At 49.1% G+C, this 21302-nt stretch overlaps 1 protein-coding gene across 5 annotated transcripts in view; it reads left to right on the forward strand.

Moving 5' to 3' along the window:
• Nucleotides 1–21302, forward strand: part of MGMT (O-6-methylguanine-DNA methyltransferase) — a 278625-nt gene that overhangs the window by 192368 nt on the left and 64955 nt on the right. The window contains exon 2 of one of the 5 annotated variants that reach the window (XM_047703161.1): nt 3123–3286. The exons of the other annotated variants lie outside the window; for them this stretch is intronic. Within the exon in view, the coding sequence (XP_047559117.1) occupies nt 3213–3286 (74 nt within the window). The 5' untranslated portion in view covers nt 3123–3212. The remainder of the gene's footprint in view (nt 1–3122; nt 3287–21302) is intronic. 5 annotated transcript variants of the gene reach the window in all.

A 21302-nucleotide genomic window follows, 5' to 3' on the forward strand; every position in this document is an offset into this window, starting at 1 on the left:
CATATAGTTTATAAGATAAATTATTGGACACATCCGGTTTCCTTTCCTTTATTTTGTTTGAATAATTCTACTGACTGGGATCTTCTCTACAGTGTTAAGTAGAAGTGGTGAGGGTACACATCCTTTCCAGTTTCAGGGGAAAATTATTCAGTCTTTTTGTCCTGATCGCTGTGGCTGGGTGTTTATTTTATTCATCTTGTTCAAGAGCCTACTTCTGGTTTCATTCTTTCTCTCTGTTGTTTTCCTGTTTTCCATTGCATCAATGCCTCCTAGGCTATCAGCACACGGGTATGATTTTATCGGAGTGTTCTGATGACTTGAAAGGTATTTATAAAATTCTGTTAGATTCTTCTCCTGATGTTTTCCTTTTAGCATGTCATTACACTGCAAATTAATCACTTCCAATTAAAGATTAAGTGAAATCTCCTCAATTGTACATCTAAAAGGATATCAAAATTCAGAAACTTCCTTTGTAGCTGCCTTGGGATCCAACAAAAGCTGCTGGAACAGTGGTTTGTGCTCAGAAAACCTATGCACTGTAGATTCATGTGGGAATGTAGGTCTTGGAGAGTGTAAAGCAGCTTGACGTAGCTTATGATTCAAACAGGGTTACTTGTCATCAACGCAGCTTTACTGGAGCACAAGCGTGGAGGTATCATTTTGCCTTGACTTCCTTTAAAGACTACCAAATCAGCAGCAAAAGCTGATTTCCAAAGTCATTTAGTGTTTAATGATAGTGGTCAAAGGTAGCTCTTATGACTCAGAAAAATTTCAGCCCTGACCTGCAAAAGTGGTAATAAAACTTTGCCTCTGCTGCTAAGCCATTCGGGTGTTCTGTGGTAGGTAAGTGAGGATATCCAGTTTTCCCTTCTCACAAAATTTCATAAAACTGATGATGGTTAAGTCCCGAATACAAGGAAAGATTGTCTGCAGAGTGGCTGTGGATGGATAACAGACTGAATGACCGTAGAGTTTAAATGTCTTGTGTTTTGACAAGCTCTGTTATTTTGTCCGGCTGAGCCCTTTCTGTTTCACACGCGCTTACCCCGTCACTGTGCTACATCATAGCGGATTCCCCTTCAGGTCGTGCTCAATTTGTGTTTTCTCAAATTCTTTGAAAATATTCTTGCTGTGGCCATAGTTTTCCAACCCTTGATCTAGTTTTCAACACAAAGTACAAAGAGAACGGAAAAGCCCAAACCAAGTAAAAGAAAAACCAAGGAAGATGATAAAACTCTCACCAGACTAGTAAGAGAGAGAGATGTAAATTTACCCATACTAGTTTGGAAAGGGGAAATCAGTACAGATCTCACAGATGTTAAAAGAACAATAAGAAAATCTTATAAACCGTTTCATACCAGTAGATGTGATGACTTAGATGAAATAGAAGAATTCGTATTTATATATAATTTACATATAACATGTATTATATATTATAAATATATGTATATTTGATAGCTCTGAGGAATAAGTAAGCACGTTGAGTGCTAGGTGGTTGCATGACTCTGCGTGTCAGTACTCACTGAACTATATCCCTACACAGAGTGAATCGTATTATATGTAAGTTTTACCACGATACACCTGACTTTACTGTTCGATGCAGCCCGGTATTCACTGGATTTACATGCAGATTTAACATTTCTGCTCTTCATGCATTCTATGTCTCCAGTCTACTTGCTATCGGTAACTTTCCTTCTGCCTGAATAATGCCTTTTCAGTAATGATCGCTGACACTGGCCCAGAGAGGCTCTTGAGAGCCCATTCTTTACAGTAATTTTGTGAACTGGATATGCTACTCCATATTAAAAAATTAAACTACATAAATTCATAGTTAAATACATTACATTCAGAGGTAACACATACTCAAAACTCATCCCTTCCATTTACACTAATTTGACTGTTGTCTATGCCTTGAGGTCATGTTTATGTTGGTGTGCTCCTGACCATCTCTTCTCACCTCTAAGGTGATAGCATTGGCTATCACATTAGTATTTTGAAATCAGACGTAGTGTGAGTATTCATGAAAATCAGCAAATGCTGCAAATCAGCGCTTACTCACCTAAATCAGGGGCTAATAAAATATAGCCCATTTATGTCTATGAGCGAATTTTTAATGTAATGCAGCCCTGCCCTTTTGTGTTGCCTGTGGCTGCCTTCACAGCAGACCCCATTAGTTGGGACTAGACTAGCCCACAGAGTCTAGAATATTTACTCTCTGATCCTTTAAGGAACTGTTTGTAAACCATTGGTCTAGATTTAAGAATGTGACAGAAAAGATGTTAATGATATTAACTCTAAGAGTATCACGTGTCCTAACCATTACATTTTGAATAGTGAAAAAAAATTATCCTATCAATATTTGAAACTATAACCTGATTCAGCAGAGAAATTGCTCATCTGTAACTGACAAGTATGGGAGGTTCTGACCTACATCCCCAGTGCTTCACGTGGTTCTGGTTAACCTGGCCACAGCTGTGTGGGAGCTGTACGTCCATCGGCTGCAACCACTCGCTGGCTATGGGCACAGGAGTTGAACAAATACTGGGCGCCTGGGTGGCTCAGTCGGTTAAATGGCTGCCTTCAGCTCTTATTATCCCAGGGCCCTGGGATTGAGTCCCGCATCAGGACCCCTGCTCCAGGGAGCCTGCTTCTCCCTTTCCTTCTGCCTGCTGCTGCCCCTGCTTGTGTGCTCTCTCTCTCTCTCTTTCCTTCTCTCTCTCTCTCTCTCAAATAAATACAGTTTTTTAAAAAGTTGAACAAATACTAATGAAAGCTTCTGGGAGGGGGAATTAGGGCTGATTACATTCTCATGTAAATCAGTATAAAATTTACATGAAAGACTATTGTATATTATATATAAACTGTGCGCTATGCATCATTTGTATTGGTACACTTTATATTTTATACTTTTGCCTGCATGAATGCATGCTTATTTTGGAATGCCAGTTACACATGGTCTTTATCTGCTTCCATATGGGATCACTGGTAAGGAATGCTCAGATTTTTGTTGCTTTTTCTGAAAGTAGCTTAATTTTTGTTTCTGAATGATACTTCTCCTTGTGATAGAATTTCAGGTTGACATTTATTGTCCAGAGTCTAGTGGTACCTTTCCTTTTCCTCAGGCGTCTCTCACTCCTTGTGAAAAGTCAGCTGTAAATACAATTGCCGGGTCTCTGAAGTGATAGTGCTTCTCTGACTTCACCTCTGAAGGAATGTGGACATCTTTTATTCTTCCTGCCTTGAATCCTCGGGCTTCCTGGATCTGTGGCCTCATGTCTTCCAGCAGGTTTGTGTGGGCTCACCTCTCTGTCTCTGTCCAGTGACGGCCGTACACATGCTCTATGTCCTTCTGGGACCTGCGTGTCCATCAGGCTTCACCGTATCTGCTCTTGCTCCTGTTCTCCACTGTTTTCCATCACGTGTCTGTGCGATTCACTCTGTTCATTTCTTCTAACAGTTTGCTAATTTCTCTGCGGTGCCAAATTTGGTTTTAAATCCATTCCTAATATACATTATTTCCAAAATTTATTTTTCAATTCTAGTATTTTCATTTTTTGTAAGTAGTTGGCAGTTCTTCCAGAGTTTTCTGATCTTGGCTTTTCTCCTACTTGAATGAACCACAGTATTTTCAGTTTGTATCTGATACTCCTACTTCCCTGGGATCTCATTTGTTCTTGCTAGGTTTTGTTCCTCGTGTCCCCTCATGCGTCCACTCATTGTTTTTACTTTATATCCCAGTACTGTGTTTGAACAGTCATGTGTTGACACAGCATGGTACCTTGCACCCTGTGTTCCTCCTCCAGCAGGGCTTGGGGCACTGGCACTCTGAGTCCCTCCACCCAGTCTTGGGGCGCCACATGACCGGAACACGGCCACTCTTCCTCTGAGATTTGGTTAGTGGCCGCTCACCCCTAGTCTTACAGGGCGGCTGCTCAGGGTCCTTCCCAACACAAGGAGCCGCCAGGGCCCTGCAGGCCCATCCCCTTTTCCCCGCCCCATGGCCGCACAGAGCCTGTCCCAGCCACCCACCAGGGATGCCCTGTCTCTGAGGTAACACAGCCCCTGACCACTGCTCTCCCTGCACCATGTCCTCCCATCGTCACTGTGTGACCCACCCATTTCTCAAGACCATTTCTCAACTCACACATCCTGATTTTTAAGATAATGCCCTCAGCCTGCCACCCCCTTCCATGGCCCGTCTGCCTTCCTCTGCCACAGGCAGACATCCCCACACACACTTCAGCTGTCTGTGCGTGTTAAGGGTCTTCTTTATGATGCCTGCCACCTTGCTGTGAGCCCAGCTGGCTGGTGGTGTTGGACACCTGGGTGTGCAGACTCACGTCCACCCTCTGCCTTGTTCTTCCTGCTGTGTCTTGTCTGGGGAGGCATGTGCTGTCCAGGGGCCAGCCCTCTGGCCCCATCCAGACTGACCTGATGCCAGCTCTCCAGGGTTGCAAGTTCCCTAGGCCTGGATGTGTTAGTTGAAGAAGCTCCCAGCTTATGTTTTCAGATGAGTGGGAAGTGAATCGTTAATGGGATACAGGAGTTTTCCAAGATGCCGATTCCAACCATGTCAAACCATGTTTGTGTGGTATTTAATGTGTGTTTAATGTGTTTACTAAATAAGATTTACATTGAAATATAAATGGAAGTTTGTAAAGAAGTAACCCTATTTACCAAAACCCTTTGCATGTAATTTGCTGAGTATTTTAAAGTATTGATTTAAAGCAACAATGTGGTTGCTTCTGTCTGGGTTTGATTTTCTGAACTTTAGATGCTCGAGGCTCATACATACAGAGGTTGTTCCAGCTGTTGTAGAAGGATGGAACCTGGTCTTCCCCAATTTAATGCTCTGTGGTACCCGTGGAGTTGGCTTGACTATCATTTTTACTAAACTAGGCGCTAGAATAGAGAATTCTTTCACGTCCTAAGATGTGAGTGCATGTGGCTTGGGAACCAGAGTCACCCAATCTGGTGACCACTCCAGGCTTTTCTAGTCCAATTCTAAGGTGAGTTCCTTAGAACACATGTAAACTCCACACCACATATGATAGTGAAACTCCATGGGGGAGTGACGTGTCAGGAGCACAGGCACCGGCCATGGGAACTGGCTGCCTGTCTTTAGTGCACTCCTAGCCCATGATGGGAGTGAGGTCTTGAGATGGGCAGGTTAGAGAGAGGGTTGGGAACAGAGCAGGAGGCCCAGCTGTGGAGGGACAGTGATACCAACACTGGGCAGCCTCTTCCTGAGATCCAGAAAAGCCCCATGGGCACACGGGTCAGGCTGATGGAGAATACAGGACAGAGGTTATAGATGTAGATTGAGAGAAATCCACCTTGTAGCTGACACGAGCCACAGACACGGATGAACCCCTAGGACACCAGCCCGGAGGGAGGAGATAGCTGGGTCTCCCTCAGGAGAAGGGAAGAACAGGGAGAGAAGCAGCTGCCAGGAGACTTGGTAGAACAGGGAAAGGGACCTGCCAGAGCTTATTTCCCAGGTTCAGTGACCCCCACCCTTCTCACCAGTGATCCCTGCAGGTCCCCTTCCCTTGACTCAAAACTGTGTCTCTGTGCCTTCCTTGCATGCCAGGATTTAAGGGCAGGCACCAGTGTAGTGCTCACAGGTGAGCCCAGGTGTCACTGCTGTCTGTGTGGCACAGAATCTGGCACATGGTCAGGGGCCCCACTGACATAGCAGAAGCACATCCGCCCCCACCACCATGTGGATGACCCTTCCCTGCAGCCCCAGACTTGGGCAGTTGGGTGAACCCGCCGCGCTCCGGGCGAGAACCGCCACGAGTTCTGGACCCAGAGGCAGCCTGCTGGTGCAGAGCAGCTCCGTTCTGGCACAAACATCCTTCACTTTCTCCCCCTCATCTACTTTCTAGCCCATCGCTTCCTGAGTATGGGGGCTTCTGCTCCTTCTGGGAGCCCCTCCTTGTCTTCTGATCGCACACCCAGCAGGCCGGCTGACCACGCTCAGCCCTGGCGGCCTGGTCATCCTCCCGAGCTGGGGACGTAAACACAGAGAATCCTTGTACAGACCATTGCTGGGACCTGAGGACCAGTGTGGAGGATTTCCCAGCTCAGGAGAAGGCCTGGTCCAGCTGGTTAAGCCGTCCTTGCCTTTCTGCTCTTCCTTGGGGGGGGGGGGGGGCGCGGGGGACTGCAGCACACACCCCGCCCCCCAGCAGTTCCATACTCATGGCTGGAGCCCAGCGGAGGGCACGTCCAAGGGTCCAGCCACATCGGGCTCTGCTTCCCTCTGAGTCTGCAGCTGGAGGTAGCTTCTGCTTAATAGAAGATGAGCATCTGATAATTATAATCACTCTAAATTGATAAATTCTTTTAAATAAAAGAAATCATTAAGAATGGCTTTCCTGCAGAAGTAGTACATGGGGAAATGAAATTTTCTATCTCATTGGGGATTTCTTGGTAAACATGCAGGCAGATTGTACACGGTAAATTCAGATTAGGGAAGTCGGACGATCTCCTGTAATTCCCGGTTTAAACACAGAAAATGCGTTCTACATCGGGAAGAACAGAGTGACAGACACTGGGCACCAAGAGGTTTTGTTTTGTTTTGTTTTGTTTTTTGGAAAAACGTTGGAATAGTTACCGTTTGGGGCCCTCAGTCATTATTTTAGTGACTCTTCCATCCCACCAACACGTAAGTGGACCCAGTGAGGCCTCCCGTTATTCGTGGGTTAATGGTTTGCCGGAACCGCAGCCTTGGGTGGGATGAGGAACGTCCCTACTGGGGAAGGGGGGCATGACCGACCTTTATGCTGGTTCCTGAGAGATAACTTATGTGAGATGCAGGTATTTTTTAAAAGATATTTATTGGCATATTTTCAGTTTCAGCTTTATGGAATTCACTTTGTGTTGTCTTACCTTGTATCTTTAAATTATGTTCCATGGATAATCTTGCCTCCTGTACGTAACACTGTCTTCTGCCTGGGGTGACCCGGAGTTGGCCTCTGCTAACACGGGTCAAGTTTTCCTGGTTTCCAAGGTCACCTTCACATCTCCCACTTGTCTGTCAGTCTCTGCACTGTGGAGAACAGCCTGCTGCAGCCTTTGCAGACGGGCTTCGTCCCTTCATTTTTCCAAAAGGGAAGCGGTCGCAGCAAGCCCCCTGCTCCCTGGGCCGTGCCTGGGCCTAGCGGTGAGCAAGAGAAGAGTCCACGGCACCCAAAGGCGTGGCCACTCTTTCCACCAGTCACTTGTGAGCGGCAGCTCTCCTCCCCGCACCCCACCTGACTGGCAGCCTTACCAGAATGCCTGTCTCTTTGGTCCCCCTCTACTACCATTAAGTGGCCTTCTCTTGCCTCTTGTGGCCTGGGCACTCGCCACTGGCCTTGCTCCCTGGGCGGCGCCGGGCCGGGGAAGAGCAGGCGTTCCGGCCACAGCGGGGGGCCACCGAGCGTCCGGCCGGCTGTGGGATCCGGCGCCCTGGACACTCTGACCACGGCCCACCCCCGCCCACTCCCCCCAGCAGCAGGAGCCCTTCCGCTCACGGATGAGGCCGTAGTGGCCGTAAGATGCAGCGATAAATTTAGATTCTTTGGGTGTCTGCAGGTCATTATTGGAATTAGAGCAACTGGCTGGGAGGTCATAAAGTTCCCTTGACAGGTTGTGAATTCCAGGCCCCCAGTAACTGCAGAGGCGGCCCACGTCCTCCTTCATTATCGTCAAGAAACACTCGTCTCAGGAAGGCCCGCAGACAATTAGAAAGGGGAAGCTGGGAAAAGCGGAGTGGCTGGCTTCCGTGTGGAGAGCCTCGGCTTCTCCTGGGCTGTGGCGGGAAGGGCTGAGGCCCTCTTTCGGAGCCGCGGCGTAAGCTGGAAGCGCGCCGAAGCGCAGCCCCAGCCAGGGCACGGCCTTGCCTTCCCAGAAGCTCGGCCACCTGCTGTCCCGCCGGCGGGCTCCCGGGCCCCGCGCTGGTGCTGCCCTTGCCGGCAGGCCTGGGCGGGAGCAGACTCCGCAGCTGTCACCATGACGCGGACAGGCCGCTGGCACTGGGCTGGGGAGCCACACGCCTACGGGCCTGGAGACCGGCTCAGGTCCCCTCCTGTTATGTCAGGCGCGAGGCAGAGTCTCAGAACCTTGTACCGAGCAAACGTCTCCCCTGGAAGACTGTCTCCTGCTGGGCACACCCGGAGCCAAGCCACAGGGTTGCCTTGAACCTTAAACCACCCATAAAAATGCGCTCAGTCCCTCAGCACTTGGGACCGTGGCCACATCATGACATTCTAGTGACGCATGTGGAGAACATGTGTCCATTGTTAGCCCCGCTAGCCACCATGCCAGCATTCCTTGTAGGCCCAGCCTCACGCGCAGATTCAGCCATAACTGGCCTAAGTTTAAAATCACCTGAAAAAGAAGCGTAACTGACTTTCATGGTTTAAAGGAAATGTTATTCATAAGATTATAAGATTTTAAGCTCTTACAAATAAGCAGTTCAAATCAATGTATTTTTGTGGAAAATGTGGTCTAATTAAATTTTGTACTGTCACGTATGTCTCCCAGACTTTACAAACTTCTTGTGTACCTTGAGGCTTCTGGAACAGAAAGATTTGGGAAACTCTGGTTTGGACCAGGTTGGAGGGGCCCCTCTACTACAGGACTTCCCGGGTTCGGGGTACAGCCAGAGGCCTGCCTCGGAGGATGGGTGTGCCCCCGCGTGTCACCAGCCAGGGCTTTTCTTCTCCAACACATGATAACCTCTGGGGTGACTTGGGGGACCACAGGGCACAGTCTGAGAAGTGCTGCTTATTTCAGTGAAAAAGTGTGCAATTAAGAAAACAAATAGAATATTTGTAACATGCTTAAGAGCGCAGCCCAGTGAACGTCGACCGTCGTGAATGAAGTGAGAGGCTCTGCTTCTGTAGGATGAACCATTTTGCTGCCTCAGTGTCTTCCTCCTGGAAACCTGGTCAGTAAACAAACCCACCCCTTCTCGGACTCCATCCTTTAATGAGAGATTTTCTGTTTTCGGCGATCATGTGTGGAGGTCTTACGATCACCTTACGTTAGCCTGATGCCATTGAAACAAAAAATTGGTCGGAGAACACAAGCCTGACACCTTCCTTGGAGAGTTACAAAACGTTGTGTTTACCAGACAGCGTGTCATGTTCATGGTGACAGGAAGAACTTCTGTGGACTTCATGGGAATACGAAAGTGTCTCAAAATTAAAAATAATTTTTCCAAAATTACTGTGTAACTGAACACATCACTCTACCCCGTGACACCACTGTGACCCCAGAGTTTCTGCAGAGAGGCTAGCAAAGGTCTGGTTTGGAGTGAAAGGCAGACAGAAGCCCTCTGGAGCCCCGTACAGCTCAGCGAACGAGCACGGCATTTCCTAGACCTTGTACGGTTTTCTCATTCATACCGTATCGATTTGTGACAGCGATTACATGCTCTCTTGTAGTACAGGGAAGAGGGTTTTTTAACCGACTGTATGACTTGTAGACTTTGTGGGAATTTTCATTAAGGTCAGTGAATTGTACAAGCTGAGGAAAGCCAAGACAAACGAGTTGGAACCGACTGGCGGCGTGAAGGCTGGCCCGAGTTTAGATTGTGTTTCTCAGGCAATGTTCCGGGATCCGGTCTGTTGTAATAAAACCATGCTCCAGGGCTGCAGAACTTTGATGGAAGGAGAATCCTCCCCCTCTTCCTCTTGAACAGCCATATTTGGGGACATCCAGGCACCAAGAGGAGGGAGGGATAGATCTGTGCCCCAGGAACCCTCCTTCCCAATAGAGGGTTTTGCCCATCCTGGCTGACTTGGTGTTTCCAATAACCACCCTTACAGGGGTGTCTGGAGGTCTGCCTGCCCCCGCCCTCAGGGACAAAGCAGGATGCCTGTGCCATGGCCTTCTGGTCCTCTCGGGGGCCTGGTGACCCTCCAGTAGTCACATCCCCACCACCATGCCCTGGGACTGGACGGCAGGGCTCTCCTTTCCTCTTCTGGGCAGCCTGTTAACCTGGTGTGTCAGGATGTTTTCTGTCAAAGTTAGAAATAGTATTTCCTTTAGAAGCTGGGATAAGGCTCTGGCTTTTCTGTGATGTTCAGACTTTCCCCTTTTAGGGTTGGCTTCTTCTCCACACCACACAGGGGACCCAGATCTTCTGCTTAGGGCCTGCCTTGGTCAGGAAGATCTATTTGTTGTGGTGGTTTTGACTGTTGAATTTTTCTCAACCTGTTTTAGTTTGTTTTTTTGTTTTGTTGTTTGTTTGTTTGTTTGTTTGTTTTTCAAACACCTCCACAGGTAGTTCCCAGCTTGGCATGATTTGGGGCCTTTTGCCCACAGGCTCCTGGGCCCCTGTCCTGCACCCTGTCCCAAACAGCACATACCCCCACCTTCCAGGAACACGTGTGTGCTCTTCTCTGGATCTGACACTGTCCTGGCTTCTCTACCCACCACTCTCCATCCCTCCAGAATCTCCTCACGCTTGCCCCTCTGTGACCTTCCCCGGCCTCTGCCAGCCCCTCTAGAAACTCAGCTCTTGTTCCCTCTGGTTCTGTGGCCTGTGCACATGGCATCCTCCCCAAGTGACACCTGTCTTTCCCTGTCTGCTGCCATGGTCAGATGGAAGCTAGGGATGTGCTACACTTGCTTCCTGAGGGACTGTGTCAGTAAATCGCTGGTTACCAAGTGATGTGGCGAGGCGCCTGGTGCAAGAGGTACATCCTGCCCTTCCACTGAAGGTGCCGTCCCCCACCCCGGGCTTCCTGCGCCGGCACCCCAGCGTCGGGGGCCTTATCTGTGTGTGTCCCCTCCAGTCTAGATGGCACCTTGACCGTGCCTAGATGGTGGCCTTTTTTTTTTTTTTAAAGATTTTATTTATTTGTCAGAGAGAGAGAGAGAGAGTACATACAGCAGGTGGAGAGGCAGGCAGAGAGAGAGGAGGAAGCAGGCTCCCTGCCGAGCAAGGAGCCCAATGCAGGACTCCATCCCAGGACCCCGGGATCATGACCTGAGCTGAAGGCAGCGGCTTAACCAACTGAGCCACCCAGGCGTCCCAATGGTGGCCTTTTTATCAGGTTGGTCTCCAGTATTTATAATATCTACCGGTATTTAGTTCACACGTCTACCCAACCAAGACATTTTAAGCATCTAAGCTTGTGATGTGAATTATATTTTAAACAACATTATGACGCGTGGAGCATTTCATTCTTCAGTGAAGCTTCCCTGGTGTGCACCAAAAGCACGTGGTGTCTCCCAGCTTCCAAAGGTGAGCCTCCTGTAGGGGTGCCTGGGGTTCTCTAAAGGCACTTGCTGAGAGGCTGAAGAGTGGCCATTCAACTCCAAGAGATGCTCCCCATGTTGAAAATTGGTCCAGGATAAGAACATTCCAGAAGAACCAATACTGCATTTTCTTTTCTAAAATTCTGCTCCTAAACGTCTGCTCTGCAGAAGACCCTCTGAAAAGAGCACGGTAGGTAAGAGCAGGACCTAAGACAGACACGTCCCGTCCCTGACAAAGGGCTCCCAACCCATAAAGTCCTCCCTGTACTCAACAATAAGAAAATAACGTTCTGGTTGGAAAATGGGCAGATGGATTGCACACCCTCCACCAAAGCAGCTACCAGTTTGGCAGGAAGCGTGAGAAAGGACGCCTGCTCCTCATCGACCGAGAGCGAGACACAAGACGCTGTCACAGTGAGACAGCGCGGCACACCCCCAGCCGCTCTGGGGAGCGGGATGGTGGCTTCTGACAAAGGCGGCCTGCAGCTTCCTTGCGACCCAGCAGTCGCACTTCTGGTCACACACCCTCCAGAAATGGAAATTCATGTCCACGCAAAAGCTGTGCCCTAATGTTCAGATCACTTGTACTGAAAATGGCCCTGAAATTGGGAACAACTCAAATGTCTTTCCCAGAGTGAGTGGGTAACTGGCCCGTTCGCGATTGGCGCTTAGCAGCAGAAAGCAGTGAATGGTGGACGCACGGCACAGCTTAGGTGTGTGCACAGGGTGTTGTGCTGAGGGCGGAAAGCTGTCCCTCGAAGGTGTGACGCTCTTGACATGACAGACGTATAATGGTGGCGAGCAGATCAGTGGTGGTCAGGGACCGGACTGGGACAAGGAGGGACTATAGCAGGCTGTCTGCATGGGACAGACTAGGGCTGTGTCCTGCTTGGGGTGGCAGGTATGTGAATCTAAGTATGTCATAAACCTGCATTTTAAAAATGCAAAGATGTTTTAAAACGTCATTAACAATGTAAAAATGTTTAAGTGTGCATAGAGCCTGTGACATCCTAATACGCTCCGCGGCGTATTGGCTAGGACGGCACCAGCGTCAGCTTTCCGGTCTGCAAACGCTGCCGAGTCCTGAAAGCTTGTCATCAGGGAAAGGTACGTGGAAACTCCATCCATATTCAATGTTTTATGAATCTCAAATTTTTTCAAAAGTTTTAAAAAATATGTCCCTACCACATTACCAGGTTTAAAAAATAAAAAAAAAAAAAAAAGTGGGTGAGAGTAGGCATGTTGCTGGCTTTGCTGCTATGAATCCCAGAAAACAGCTTCGCATGTGACTATGGGGGTGGGGACAGACCCACTTGCAGAAGGAAAGTCCATCCCAAAGCCAGAAGACGACTTTTCCCTCGAAGATTCGGGGAAGAAAGGAAGCGCTTTGAGTAGAAAACAGCACGTTCTGAACTTGAAACTGCTCGTTGCTTATTCATTGATTAGCCTCATTACCTTGTGTTTTAATGACTTAAAAAACAGATCCAGAACAGCCAGAGAATGTCCACATGAGCGCTGGGCGTCCCCACACGGCAGCTTTCACATCGTGCGCGTATGAGATATGGAAAACTTCTTCCTGACACTGATCACATTTGAAACTTCATACTTTCTTAATTCAGTCTGTTACTGACAGTAATATATTTTAACTCGAGAATGTGTTCGTTCAGTGCATATGACTTAGCTTGTGAGAACGTCCACCGTACACGCTGACATTGGATTTTCTGTCACGGTGACTTAGACGTGAGGACGGCAGTGAGTGATTCCTGCCAGTCAGGCAACTTTCAGTGGAACCCCACTCGAATGGTAATAATCTGCTCCTGTAATTGCTGTGGAAAAGGAAAACCCTCTGGAGATTTTACATCTAATCATTTATTTATAAATCTGTAGATGGCAGTCTGCAGAATACGCATCGGGGGTCAACTTTGTGCTCAAAACAGTTGCCTGATGTTTACATTTCACAGTATATTTTTTTAACAGTACCTCCAGCCCCCGTGATCACAAGAGGACCCTGGCTTGCTGGTAGCTGCTCTGCCCCTCATCCCAGGGCCCAGCCACTTCATTACAGATGCTTCTGCAGAGGCCGGTCCCCTCTGTATTAGCTGAAATATGCATGTTTTTCCATCTCATTAATTCAGTCTACATACAATTAATTTTTGCCTATTAATAAACCCCTTGGTGTCAGTGACAGCCGTCTAAACCACTTCACCTGGTGTGGAATAGAGAAGTGTGCTTGCACATTCCCACCCTCGTCTGAACGCTCTTGGCCGCATCTGTGGGCTGGAGGCTGTCTGTGCATAAATCAGGCGGCGCGAGGAAGCGTGAACTGCTGAGCACCGGCCTTAGCCCAGCTCGTGGGACGGTCTGAAATATTAATTAGCTCCACTCGTGTTTGGGATAGATGGAGACGTGGAGAAGCCCTTTTTGCTCCTTGGGGTCTCTGGCCACACGGAAATTTATCGGAGCCTAAATAAGTCAGCTAACTCTTTCTTTCTTTCTTTCTTCCTTCCTTCCCCCTTCCCTCCCCTCCCCTCCCCTCCCCTTCCATTAAATATTCAACTAATTTGGACACCACTGAAAGGACATCTTTTCCGTGTTTTCAGATCTCATGATTTTTCTTAAACCCTCTAAGTAGAGAGAGGTGATTGTACATATGACAGTTCCTCCTGCTGGTAATATTCAAAGGGAAAGGGAAATACCAAAAATGAGAATAGGGCTTTGAAATTGAAAGGAGGCACCACCTCCTTCGAGACATGGGGACGTTGGACATTCCCCCGAGATCCTGGTTTTGCTGTTTTCTTCTCTGCCTTTGCAAGGGGACAGCTCTCTGCAACAAATGAATTTCTCTCAGATCACCACCAGCCAGGAGGGAATGTAGTTCTAACTGTGGTGTTAAGGATTCTTGGGTTCCTTGCGTGGATTTGTAAGAAGGACAGTCGCCATCCACAGCAGGAGTCATTTAGGGGTTCGCACTCCTGAAGTCGCTGGAATGGCTTTCCCTTCCTAAGGGCTTTGCACATCGGATGTGGAGCTAGAGCTTATGGCAGGCCTGAGCAGCTAATGAAGTTGTCCAGAGAAAGGCTTCAGAGGGCCTACCCTGACGTGTTCACAGGAGTGACGTCACAGAAGGTTCTGGACTGTTCAGTGAGGAGATTGAGCCAGTGTCATTGGTCAGCTGGGTTGAAAGCAGGTGGTTGATTGGAAGTTAGATAACCATTCAGTTTGCTGGTTTTTAAATGTGCCGTATCTATCACACTTATCGATTGTGATGATTAACAAGAATGTTTTAGCAAGAATGTTTAGTAGGGATGTGTTATGGCTTGAGTGAGACTCTCCATCTGGGTACGGATCACAGAAATTAGATCTCATTGGTGTTTGCTGAAGCTCCCTGCCTCGCCAGAAGCAGCCTTACCGGTTCCCGGTAATGAGACCTGCCCCTAAGCCTGCTGGCCTCGATCTCCCTCCTACGTGCAGCCCCTTTCCCTGTGCCCCTCTGTGACTGGTGGGGCCTGGCCCTCCTTAGGTGGGCTCCTTCCCTGCGGGCCTTTCTCCTGTTCTCCAAAGTTATACTTTCCACAGCTCAGTGGTGCGAAGTGGGAGTTCGGTGGCTTGTGCGGGAGCGAATGCGTGAGGTACAGTTGAGCCTTGAAAAGCGAGGCTCCGGGGCACTGACCCTACACATGGCTGAAAACCGACACACAGCTTTTGGCTCTCTGCACCCCCCAAAACTTAATGGGCTTCTGTTAACGGGAGGCCAGTTAACCGTCTGTTAACTCGTATTTCATATATTACTTGTGTTATGCTGTCTTCTTACAATAAGGTCAGACCAAACACTGTGAAGAAAATCATAAGGAAAACACACTTACGGGATCGTAGTGCATCAAACCGAGTCCGCGAACAGGTGAACCCACGCGGCTGCGCCCTCTCGGTGTGGGGTCAGCTGTCTTTTCTGAACAGGGGACTTCGAGTTCCTGACTGTGCTCTGAGCTCATGCAGAGGAAGCCGGGTCGATGACAACTAAGCACTTCACAAAGGCTAATGAAGAAACCATTAGCTGGCTTCTGAGAGGAGCACGTCAGCCTCTCAGTCCCAGAGTATCTGCCGCTTTTGTGATGAATCGTGTGCACACGCAGCTCCGACTTCTGCCCCGGTTTCCCACCAGCTGAGGACGTGTTTCTGTCCTTCTTGTACCACGGTGTGTAGTTCTCCCTGAGTTCTGAGGATCGGCCATGAGCCTTTTCCTCCCTGGCCCCTGGTGGTTCTCAAGGTTAAGACCGTGACCGTGGCAGCTCACCCACCATCCACATCTGGTTCACGGCGCTTTTTAACGTCCGTCGTGGACAGAACTGCCCTTCTGGCTTCAGAAGTCCAGCTTTCCTCTGAGAAAGTTAGTAGCTCTTCAGACTTAACGTCCAGAGCAGTAGAACGAGGCAGGCTCTGGGCAGCCCTGGTATGCGGTGGGTAAGTGAACACGAGCACATTCTTCCAGAAGGAGAAGTTCTTTATGCTGCTGGTAGTAGAGTCAGAGAAAAGAACAGCGAGATCTTTAAGTCCGCATCCCGGGGGCCGTCAGGATGGACCTGGATGGTAGTTGTGCGAGAGTAAGAAAGAAGACAGGAAGCCTCATCTTTGTTACTGAGAGGCCTGCCTGTCCTGAGTGGCGTTTCTTCTCTGCCCAGCGTACATGACCTACCACGAGCAGGGACTGGTTCAGGGCACTGAAGAAATGGGTGTGGAGCACCAAGGAGGAGCCCCGAGGCAGAGGAGAGAAAGCGCTCATGTCCTGGCCACCAAGCGGATGCTGGAGTCTCTGGACCACAGATGTGGGCAGAGACAACCCCTCTCTCCAGACCTACCTGCAGAGAACCCAAGCCTGAGCTGTCCTGAGGCTGCAGCCTCCCGTCCTGGCCTGGCAGAGCTGGTGGAGGACGTGGTGGGCTGTGCCTTATTCACCCTCCCACCCGTGTGGCAGCTTCTAGAGTGTGCCTAGAGACACTCAGCACGTGCTGATGCACCAAAGAGGAATGGTGCCATGCCCGTTCAGTTCCGGGCACACTCCTGTGCCTGGAAGGGAGACGTCTGCACTGAGTGTCACTTACAAACATCTCTTGTTTCCTGGTGGTTCAGTATTACATAGTTTTGGGGGTATTTTTAGGAAGAAACATCTGTTTCCTTTTGATCCTTTGTTTCTTAAAATGTTCAACAGAGTCACCCATTTCTAGCAAGTGTATTTTCATTCACTTTTTTTCCCATAAAATACTTAACTGAAAGTAGCAAGTGGGGTGGTTCACAGTTTTTCCAAGCAGAGGAGTTCAGTTGCAGACTCAGCTACCGCCAGTTTCTGGTTTGGTTCCTGGAAACGGGGGTTCGTGTTTTTAACCACATACGTAATAATTGGCAGGAAGATGTTCAGTTTTCAGAAGCTAGGAGTGAGAGGAGCATGGGTACCAGGAAGGGGACAGTAGCTTGGGAGTTGTGAATATTTGTTTTCAAGCTCTGACTTCTGTTTAATTTTTTTTAAGTGTTCTAAGGAAGGAATCCTGGTGGGGCGGATCTGTCAGCTTACACAGGCATACACCCCTTTTCTGTACTCTTTTTGGTCTCTTTTCCCGGATAGTTATGCCAGCTCTTCTGAAGACCTTGTACACCAGGCAGAGGACCGTTTCTGCTGGAAGGGCTGAGCTCCTTGGCTGAGCTGTTGGTCACACTCCGATCGGCCCGGCTGAGAGCTGACAAGTTTGCTCTCGGTTGCTTTGTGCTGTGTGACCTCAGATCCTTGGTCCCATGGATCTCTGTGCTAGGCCAGCAAGGCCGGGGAGAGGAGGAAATAGGCCATGGTAACTCTGAGACTGCGCGGAGTCTAACAAAATTGGCCATGTGGTGTGTAAGCAGAGAGATGCTAGGTCTCTCTGATGAAGTGGTGGGCTCATCCAGACAGGTCTTAAGTCCCCGCAAGTCCACTGAATCTTGGGATCTGGGTGGACTCAAAGCTGAAAATCATGGCATCCTCTTCTGTGGATCTGGTTCAGAAAACCATTTCTCAGGTGTTTTAGGTTTTGATCAGAACAGAGATGCACAGCAAAAGCAGCCCCACCCATGGAAGCCGATCCTGTGTTTGTGCGTATCTCCACCCACTTAGCAAGTCCGAGTGTATCCAGCCTTTCAGAGAATGTATGAAGTTGATGGGAAGCAAACTCTTAGCAGGGGTACAGTGAGGCCCACAGATCCATCAAATCATTTATGTACGTTCCTAAAGTGAATCCTAAATCATTTCCGAGTACATTCAGTAGTGCCTCTTGGCCTCACTTTCTCTCGTCGTAAATTTTCACTTAACAGTTCACTGACCATCATGAGCTCTTCACAAAAGGCGGTGAAGTGTCCATCCCGTGAATGACAGAGCTGCCTGCACACTTGGGCCGTGTTGGCGGAAGCCGTCAGGCACTAAGTATGTGGGGGTGGAGGGTAAGAACACTCCGTGGCCCTTGGGGTGGTCTGACCGTGGGGTCTCGGTGAGCCTGGAACCGCAGGAAACCTGGAGCAGCACCAGCCAGCGGGGCCCGTTCCCTGGGCTGAGGTCACCCTGGGGGAGGGGCAGGGCCCGGGGTGGGAAAGCACACTGCAGGACGGCAAGGGCCGTGACCAGCCAGTTTGGCAGGAGCTCAGGGTCCCTCGAGGGGGAGCCTGAGTCCAGGCCAGACTGATGGGGTGGGGCACGGGGGGTTGGTTCTGACGAACACCAGATGCAGAATTTGGATTTGATTCTGTGTGCATGATGAGGAATCCGAAAAGTCTTGCGACCATGATGGTGGCAGGGACCAGGCAGGGTGTTCAGAAGACTTATCCGCTCTGGGCAGGTTCTCTGGAAGGGAACGGAATGGGGCCAGGACAGTTCCGCGGCTCTGCTGGTTGTGCAGGATGCGGGTGGGAACTGTGCATGGGCAACAAAAGGGAAAGGAGATGGGAGACATCACAAAGCCAAACTCAGCCGTATTTCTGGGGGTTTTCAAACATGGGTCAGTAGGAGAATTTTAGTGCCGTCATGTACAGCAGTAGGGGAAGCCTGAAGGTGTTACCACCTTGGGGAGAAAGCTGTGTGCGTGACGTGGCATATTGCATTGGAGGTGACAGCCAGCATCCAGGTGGCCCTTCAGAGCAGGCAGCTGGCTGGGTGGAGCCTAGGGGCAGTGGACTCTGTCACTTGCACTCCCTTGCCCAGGGACACCTGACACTGAGTCCACACAGAGCCTCGGTCGGGAGGCAGGGAGGGGCAGAGAATCAAGAGGAGGGCTCCGTGCAGGATCCGGTGTGGAGGCAAGCAGAGACGGGCAGCTGGGGCGGCTTTCCAAAAGAAACCAGAATCCAGACTCTCACCTCCTACCTCGTGGCTGGTGCACATGAAGCACGGCACGTGACGCCCAGTGCACGGGGAGCTCTCCGCCCCACCAGCCCCGTGATGCCTGTCACTGGTATTCCAGGCACTCTGGCTGATGGGGATTGGTGTGGCTGATGTCGAATTGATGGAGGAGGGGCGCTTAACCTTGGGCTTATATTCGGATTTAGAAAAGCACTTGGATCTGGGGGCATTACAGGTGGGAGGACCGGAGTGGAGTGACAGGGAACCACCTGGAGACACCTGTACATGACCAGATATTAAACACCTCGCAGCCCCCATCACCTCTGCCACCGTTGCTCAGCTCGCTGCCGTGCACATCCACACATGGGCATGGCCAGGCTCCAGTAAAATGTGGTTTACAAAAACAGCGGCTGGGCCTGGTTTGGACTGTGGAGATGCCGATTCCTGTGTGGGGACAAACGTAACCTGAGCAATGGTTTAAATGCTGGTTAACTGTTGGCAAGGAGGGGCTGTAGGTGGCCCGCTGTGGTCTCCTTAGCCTGAGCTAAGGGGTTGCGGTGGAAGGAAGAAGCAGCTCGCAATTCCCTGCTGTCATGAAAATGGCCCAGAAGGACACAGTGCGTTAAGTGCGGGCTATCTCTCCTGGGGGAGCTCCAGGGACCCCAGATTCCCTTGTCGCTGCCCATCCATCATTCCCAGCATGTGCAGTGATGGGCACTGCGATCAGTTATCCCGACTGCACACGGCTCTCTGGCAAAGCTGGACAGTGCAGAGGCAAGTTGCATCCAGGCATCTGTACACAAAAACGGGTAGATCTTCCCCATGCGATATTAATACACCGATGAAAACTGAGTTGCCTGTAGGATTCTAGTTTCTGACAGATTAATTTTGTACCTGGGCCTGTCATGTGCTCTCCTAAGCACCGACAAACCTGAGACAGAAAGAGAGCCAGAACATGTGTAAATACAGTTGTTTTTAACATGATAGCATTTTTTTTAAGATTTTATTTATTTATTTGACAGAGAGAGATCACAAGCAGGCAGAGAGGCAGGCAGAGAGAGAGGAGGAAGCAGGCTCCCTGCTGAGCAGAGAGCCCGATGCGGGGCTCGATCCCAGGACCCTGAGATCATGACCTGAGCCGAAGGCAGCGACTTAACCCACTGAGCCACCCAGGCGCCCCAACATGATAGCATTTTTAAAGTGAGAATAAGGCTATTGCTTCTTCCCATTTTCATGTGTTTGTACTCTAATTTCCTGTTCCTCAGACCCTAAGCAGCTACAGAACCTTGCTCAGTAAGTCTTGCATGAAGAGGGGTTGCAACTTGTTAGAAGCAGTCATTTCAGTCCATTTGTTCCATTGTTATCAGCACTAAATAATGCCTTTTACGCGTCCTGTTGGGATTAGGACAGGGATGCCAGATAGAATACAGGATGCCCAATTAAATTCATGTTTCCAGCAAAGAGTGAACCATTTTTCTTTCTAGTATAAGTATTCTACAGAAAAATGTTGTTGATTTGAAATTCAAATTTAACTAGGTGACCTGTATTTTTCATTTTTTCACTTGAGTGTAATTGACACACAACGTTCAGTTAGTTTCTGGTCTACAACCCAGTGACTCCTCATCTGTGTTGTGCTGTAGCCCCCGTCACCACACAGTGCTGTGACAGTACCGTGGACTCTGCCCTCTGGGCTGTACCTTTAGTCCTGTGACTTACTCAGTCCGTACCCGGAAGGCTGTAGCCGCCCTTACCCATTTGCCCAAAGGCCCCCAATCTATAACCGTCAGTTTATTTTCCGTATTTATAGGTCTGATTCTGCTTTTTGTTTATTCTTCTGTTTTGGAGTTTTTAGACTCCACTTGGGAGTGAAATGATACATTATCTGTTATTCTCAGTCTGACTTATTTCACGTAATACTCTCTAGGTGTACCTGTGTTGACACAAGCGGCAAATCTCCTTTTTCTGGCTGAGTAATATTCCTTGTACACACACACACCCTCTTTATCGCTGCATCTGTGGGCGGATGCTTCGGTGCTTCCGTCTCGGCTGCTGTAAGTCATGTTGCAGATGGGGATGGTGCATGTATCTTTTCAGATTAGTGTTTCTCTTTTTTAGAGGTAATACGCAGTAGTGGAGTTACTGGATCATATATGATCCCCCCAACTGGCATTCCCACCAGCAGGGCAGGAGGGTTCCTTTTTCTCCACATCCTTCCCAACTCTTGTTGTATGTTGTGTTGCTGATTCCAGCCATTCTGGCAGGTGTAAGGTGATGTCTCACTGGGGTTTTGATTTAATTTCCTGATGGTGAGAGGTGGTGATCATTCTTTCATGTGTCTGTTGGCCACCTAGATGTACTCTTTGGAAAAATGTCCATTCAGGTCCCCTGCCCATTTTTAATCAGATTATTTTAGTGTTGAGTTGTATTAATCCTTTGTGTATGTTGAATATTAACTCCTTCTTGGATATGGCATTTGCAAATACCTTTTCCCATTCAGTAGGTCACCTTTTTGTTTTGTTGATGGTTTCCCTTCACTCTGTGAAAGCTTTTTATTTTGATGTATTGCCAATAATTCATTTTTGCTTTTATTTCCCTTGACCTGGAAGACCTATCTAGAAAAATGTTCCTGTGGCTGATGTCAGAGAAATTACTGCCTGTGCCCTCTTCCAGGATTTTAATGATTTCAGAT

The sequence above is a fragment of the Lutra lutra genome, chromosome 14 (genome assembly GCF_902655055.1).
Source record: "Lutra lutra chromosome 14, mLutLut1.2, whole genome shotgun sequence".
Taxonomy (NCBI): Eukaryota; Metazoa; Chordata; class Mammalia; order Carnivora; family Mustelidae; genus Lutra; species Lutra lutra.